This window comes from Sinocyclocheilus anshuiensis, unplaced genomic scaffold (assembly GCF_001515605.1).
Source record: "Sinocyclocheilus anshuiensis isolate Anshui unplaced genomic scaffold, SAMN03320099.WGS_v1.1 scaffold1604, whole genome shotgun sequence".
Lineage (NCBI taxonomy): Eukaryota > Metazoa > Chordata > Actinopteri > Cypriniformes > Cyprinidae > Sinocyclocheilus > Sinocyclocheilus anshuiensis.
This window is the reverse complement of record NW_015555841.1, coordinates 681,599-688,547: the sequence shown is the minus strand read 5'-3', so window position 1 is coordinate 688,547 and position 6,949 is coordinate 681,599. Positions and strand designations below refer to the sequence as shown.

General features: G+C 40.1%; 1 protein-coding gene across 2 annotated transcripts in view; it reads left to right on the top strand.

The window, feature by feature from the left end:
* Positions 1 to 6,949, top strand: part of LOC107675511 (pappalysin-1-like) — a 149,874-nt gene that overhangs the window by 28,764 nt on the left and 114,161 nt on the right. For both annotated transcript variants that reach the window (XM_016469895.1, XM_016469896.1), the window contains one exon: positions 1,268 to 1,766. In XM_016469895.1, coding sequence (XP_016325381.1) covers positions 1,268 to 1,766 — 499 coding nt within the window. The remainder of the gene's footprint in view (positions 1 to 1,267; positions 1,767 to 6,949) is intronic.

Below are 6,949 nucleotides of genomic sequence, written 5' to 3'. Positions count from 1 at the left end.
ATGTGTTCGTTTGCAAGAAGATACGCTCCCATCTTGAAAAGTTATGTGGCTGGTCAAATGCAGCGTAATAGAGGTGAGAACGTAAACCTGTGGTATCGAAGACATTTTTATCGTATGTTTACTTCTATTCTGGCCACACACATACTCACAATAATAAACGTGTTGAGATGATGTGGCCTGGAAAGCAAAAAAACTCAGTGCTAAGTTGATTAAACACTGGAATTTTGTGCACTGCCCAGAAATGAGGTTAGCAAATGGCTTTTGCTGTTGCCAGTTTGGAATTGCACAAAGGAAAAGCAGGAGAACACACTGTCTGCAGTGCCCTGGCTTCTCCCCACATTTGATGAATGTTGGGGTACGTCACTCCCCGTCAAATGGGTTGCTGTTGACTCCAAATATGGCTGGACTGCAGCATATGAGAGGTAATTGCCAGGCTGAAACTGAAAGCCTTGTGCGGGCCTCATCCTCGGGACGCTCGGATTTCTGGTTTTTGCCACAGAAATGAGAGAGAATGTGAAATGGAGAAATGGATGGACAAGATGGAGTTTAACAACATGCAACTCTATGCATCAAGTGTGTGGCTGCATTTCTCATTATGCACAACTCCTTTTTCTGCTGTACCTTACGATTTATTGTTCCTGCTTCAGTTTAGATACTGCACTGAACTGGGTTGCTGGTTTTATTTTAGTGGTATTATGATGGAATGCTCCCTGAAGTCTGCACTGAAGTAATTTTGTACTTTGCATAAATATTTTTAGGATTTTTGTTTCAGCAGGGAATCTATTCATTGTTCTTATTTTTCTGTGACTAAGATCCAACAAAGACAACACCAACATCTTAAAACTGTGACTATATCAACATGCAATAAAGATAATAAAAATAAAATCTCTCTATATATCAAAAATGTCTTCAACAACAAATAATTAATCAAACAAACAAATAAATAGATAAATAAAATTTAAGGCCTGTACTCTGTTTCCAAAAGCTTGACTTGGGTGCCATAGAGAAAATCTGGTTCATATCCTTTGCTGAACAAGAGAAAATTTAGAGAAATTTGCAAGCCTCAAGTTACTGTAGTCCCCCTTCTACTAGATCACAAGAATTGCTTTTTATCTATATCATAAACAGCTGCCTTTACAATTGTCCTGCCATTAACTTGTATAGGAATATTGAAAAGAAGACTGCATACCACAAATTAAAACTCTCGAAGAAGATGTAGTTTTGAAATACTGTATTAGACTTGAATGCATTTTGCTGCATCTCTTAGGACCACCAGATGTGGAGCAGGCATGCGAGCCCAGCGTCCGCACGTGGAGTCCGCATAACGGCATGGATCTGGGAATGGTGCCTCCCCCCTGCCCTCTGCAAGGCTGCATGTTACAGCTAGAGTTTGCATATCCGGTGGTCCCTGACTCCCTCACAGTGTGGGTGACCTTCTCCTCCCAGGAGGAAACAGTCCTGCCTGCCATCCACAATATCATCCTATTGACTGTCAGCGGTAACAACCTGTCTCTGGGTCCCAGTAATTTGTTCTGCGACACACCGCTGGCCATCAAGCTGGATGTGCATGAGAAGGTCTACGGCGTGCAGTTTTTCACCATGGAGCAACATTTGGAAATTGATGCTACTCTGCTCACGTCTAAACCCAATTGTCTGCTCTGTCGAGAATGCGAGCCACTGCACTATCGGCTTCTGCGGCAGCCGCCGTTTGTTCACTCACCCCAGGGCATCATGCTAAGAGACTCGATGCGAAGATACGTGGACAGGTGAGTCTTTTGGATTAACAAATAATTTGCTGTTCAATTTGCTCATTCACATGGTAATTAATGCAATGAATATTAGTATTCCTGGTAAATTATTTACTGTAATTACATGTTTTTAGGTTCTGGCTAGTGTTTAGATACACTTGCTACCTCTTCCAGAAAAAGTTGTATTGACTTTGGAACTTGTCTTCGATTTGGAACTGTTTTACCACATAACAAAACTAATGTAATTGAAAGTTGGAGTGCGAAATGTGCCTGGTCAGCATTAGGCACAGCAAATCCCTGCTCAAATCTTGTGGTGTCTCTCTGTTCTTTTTCAATTCTTGAGTAAAGCCAAAAGAAACAAAGAGAAGGATGCAGCTGCTGGTTGATTTCAGTCCAGCTCCTGGCATCAGAAAGCCAGTTAACATGCTCTGCCATCTTGAGGTTGCTCTGGCCTCGGCCGGGCACCTCTGGTTTAGGCAGTAACATACTAATGCTTTCCCACTTAAGGCCAGATACTGGGTCTCTGGTCAGCATTTCTGTATTGGCCAATTCGGGTTGCATACAAAATTAAGAGTTTAACTTGCCACCCATTGATATAGTAGCTCAACATTGCAGAGTGTTTCCAAAAGTTTTGAGAAATGTGCAGAACAATTATCACAGTAGAGGCGATCAGGGATGGGTGTAATATGGGGCCGTTTGTAATGCTGCTGTTTGAGCATCTATTGGAGAAATTATGTACAGGGATGAAAGGTTTTAAAGGTTTAATATGGGTTGCATATCCAGTATATTCTTATTTAACAGATTATTTAAGACTGACACCACCCCTTTCAAGTGGTTTGATTGAGGTGTTTATATGAAGGAGTTTTAGGATTTTCTAACAGAGCTATCAATTATTAGCAGGTTATTAACATATTATTACACTCTCTCTTAAACAAAAAAAAATTGTCACTGAGGCTGTACCTTTTCAAAAGGTAGTAATGTGTACCATTTAGGTAATAATATGTATATTTAGGGACAGATATCTACCTTTAAGGTACTAAAATGCACCATTTTGGATTAAATAAGGTCTACCTTTTAGGTACAAAGGTACAAAAGTGTACCATTCCAGTGACAGCTTTTATATCTTTTTTTTCCTGAGAGCATAGGTTGTCTGTAAACATTGCCGCTGAAGCAGTGTTGCGGTTAATTAAATAATAATACACCGTAAGTGATAATTGTCCGTTAGTGATGACACCTGCTGCTTGCAAATAGAGTCACTGAAGAGACAACAATATATTGTTTATGGTAATGGAGTGCATTACTGTACTGATGCAGGTGTGCAGATGCATCACATTGGCACAGATTTTTTCCACTCGCTATTTTCTTAAGTTTATAGGACTTTTTCCTCCCCGCTTTGTGCAAACTCTTTCTCTACTATACTGTAGCTGAATAAAACATACATGTTTTTGATCTAATCTGAGGTAGGTAAGGTTTTGGCTCAAGTAAACTGTGGTCAACTCACAGCTGGGTTTGAGAGTCTGTTTTCTGAATGACGTTGATTCTGAGATCTGAATCAATTACAATCACATACTCTGAGGTCCCATGCTGAATGCATTCATTACATCAGCTCTGATCCAAGAAAGATATTGATCTTTGGTAAATATGTTCTGACACCTCTGCCTAATTTGGGTCACTCGTGTCTCTCTCACTTGGCACTTGCGTGTTAATTTGAATGGGGAGCCTTGTGTTTTGGATTCATACAGTATGGGACCTTAAGGTCTGTTCAGAAATATGAGAGTAGTGATGAAGCTCTGGAACATAGGAATAAATCACGGAGGAGGGCTGACCCTGCATGCATGTGACTCTGGCCTTCAGAAAACCCCCAGCCATCTGCTATTCCTCTCCCTGACCTGGCCCTCTTTGCTATCATGGCTTCAAAGGGCACCCCTGCTTTGAGCTGACAGGACCCCCCTGCCAATGAGAGAGAGGCCAAGACAACTGGCCAACTCATCCACTTTAGGGGCCCCAGCTTCATGGAACCTGGTCCCCCTTGGTCTAAGACTCTCACCTCTGTCATGTTAAGTCCACTGGTTATGGCATTCCAGAAGCTCCACCCTCCTTCCAGCTTCACTGCTAATGATGGAACGATTACAGAGGTTTGATTTGGTGCCCCATAGTCCTTAATCTCAATGGAAAATTGCTTTATCAAGCTTACGGGATACGTACATTTGAGAGAAAATCGCATCAAAACTAATGTACATTTTGCATAGTTTGGTTCTGCTTATCAAAAAAGTGTCCCTTGACCACTTTTGACATTTGTCAAGGGATTTGGTTAAGACAGTGCTAGGTGTTTTGGAACATGGTGACCTTTCACGTTTACTTGAAGATCCTCCTAATTCCTAATTGGATTTGAACCAAAATGTTTCATAAAGAACAAGAATTTGGCCTAGCTTATATGTAAAATTGCATAGGGAACGTGCATTTGCTATACACAGCTGTAGAGCTTTTGATGTCATAGCTGACCACAGTAATCCCTGTTTACCAGAAGGAAGATTTGCACTGTGGAAATGTTGGAGTTTCTTTCTAAAGTCACCACTATGAGTTGATCTCCTATATATACGATTGACATAACTTCTCAACCAGAACAACTGGGGATGACCCAACTAATGATTTATCTACGTTGGTGTGTTTGCTGTATTACTGCAGTTCCATCATCCCTACCGAATCCCTAGAAATACAAGGAAAACCTTATCTGCTGTGGTTTTGTAAATATGACTACGTGCGGGCACTGGTAGAGTTTGAATTAGTTAAAAGGTAGATTGTTTAGTGAGAACTACTGGCGGCTTGCCGAAATGTTGGCATCTCATTTGAAACCATCGGTTTCCATTTGCCCAGAAAACAACAAAACCTTGTCTATTCTTTTGCAGAAAACACTCGTGATGTTGTTGCTTGCGTATGGTGTTTCTCTGGAGGAGGTCACTTGAATAGCTACTTTCTCTTGTCTTCAAGCACTTCATAAGTCCTGATATGTACAGTATCTGTGGTCAGTCTTCCAACAAGTATTAAGTCTCTTTCTTTTTATCAAGAATTCCAGAAGGAGGACATTTTTGTTAGATGGAGTATTGTCTGAACAGAAGCTTTCACAAAATTTCACTCATCGTGAGACAATGGGGAGAAGATAAGTGACAAAAAAATAAACATTTAAAACTTTAAGTCATTGACATTTTAAGGTGTTACAGTAGAGATCAAATCACTTCTAGTTTCTTCATCTTTCTCCCTTTATAACTTCAACACAAGATCTATAAGTTAACTACTGAGAATCAGAGGTGCAAACAGATGGTAGCTTCACATGCTGAACTCTGCCAGTGTTTAACCGATAAGCTTCTGTTGACATGTTAACTTACTTCATAACGTGCCATCAACATATTTTTATGCCATAAGCTTATTGGCATGCCTGTTGATCTCTCAAGAGTGGCTGGCTCACAACATCATATGACATGTCTTCAGCTGTACCGGTTCAGTACAGTTGAGAATACAATGATACATGTGTGTTAATAAGACACAGATGAAGTTGTGTTAAAGGGTGGATGCTGAGCAGAGGATGATGGCATGCTCAGAGACTGATTTCTTCAACACCTCAGCAAATGTGTGAGGAAGAATGTCTGGAGGCTGATGTCTTTTTATGCAATAGGAAGTGGAACTGTTTCTCCATAGGGATAAGCATGAGTACTCGGAAGTGATGGCAATGATCAATCATGCAATGATCTGAACAATTCTCATTTGAAAACTAAAAACAGCTATACTCAAATCCATTTTCCAGTTCATCTGACATAATTTTACATCAGCACTGGGTGTGTTTTTCCTTAGCCTAGTAAGTAGAAGCTCTGCACTGGCATTATATTGTTCATTGAGCGATGCAACATATACTATAGCCTTTAGATAGTTGACCACAGCCTTAGCAGAACTCCACTCTTCAGCACAATAGTATCTACAAAAACTCCAGCATAACATAAACTCTTCCAAATATCCAACATTAGGGTGACCATACTTTAGTTTTAAAAAAGAGGACAGTGGGGGCACAATGCAGATGGCTTGGGGGTTGGGATATAACTCCAAATATGTCATTTCCATACCAAAAATACATATTTTACAGTCACCGTAATGCAGATTGATCATAAACACAGCTAAAAGGCGTCCTACCAGTGGCCATACTTCACAAAATCTCCCACAGTTTTATCATAGTTAGAATGCAAAATGTTTCAATACAAGCATTTCAGTCAAATGTAATTTATGCAACCTTTAACACATGGGAGAAAATCAACCCTCCACAACAGTTTATTACCAGGCCAATTCAGTGCAAAAAAATAAAAAATAATAAAATAAATAATAAAAAAAAAATGCGCATTTGGCAACCCTGCATCCAACTTGAGCTGCATCCAAAGTGATTTAAATACTCCGCATATTGATAGCGGCTCCCTGATGCGCGAAAATTATGTTAAATATTAGAATGTTTGCGGGAGTGGGTGGTAATGGTCAGAAATTCAGCGGGAGCAGGATTAAAAAAACTGTCCCGTGCACACAATGAATGGTGACTGTAGAAAGCAAAAGCCAAATCCTGGACATTTTTGGCGATTTAGAAATCCCGGCCGGACGCATTTTTTTTTAGGTCCAAAAAAAGAACATGTCCGGGGAAAAGAGGACATATAGTCACCCTATCCAACATACAGTAATTGAACTTTCAATGCTAGCAAGTCTTTAGCTTTACTCACAAACACACAAAAACACATTAAAGTCCCCCTGTAGTCAAATATTTTATCCCTTAAAACTTATCTTTGATCATCAAAATTACATATTTAAATGTTTTTTCTTGTGAAAATAATTTTCTCACGGACAACTACAGTGAATACTGTAACATTCGTTAAAGTTACTTACTTGACGATGTTGTGTCCTAAAATGCCTTGAAGACTCGAATACAGCCGTTTGTGATTCTTAATTCGCGCCCGCGAGCAACGCGTGTGAAGTGGAGACGCAGCTGCGAGAGAGGTGGGTCTGACTCCGGGCTACTTTTACACTGTTGCCACGGGTTGTAATACAAGCTAGCGGTTCTAAATTCACATTAAACCACAGCTTCATGGGCGTTTTGCTTTAATTTATTTTTGGTTTTGTGCTGGTATTGATATATTTTGCATGCTAGTGATAGGAATCGATCCCTTGACGTGACT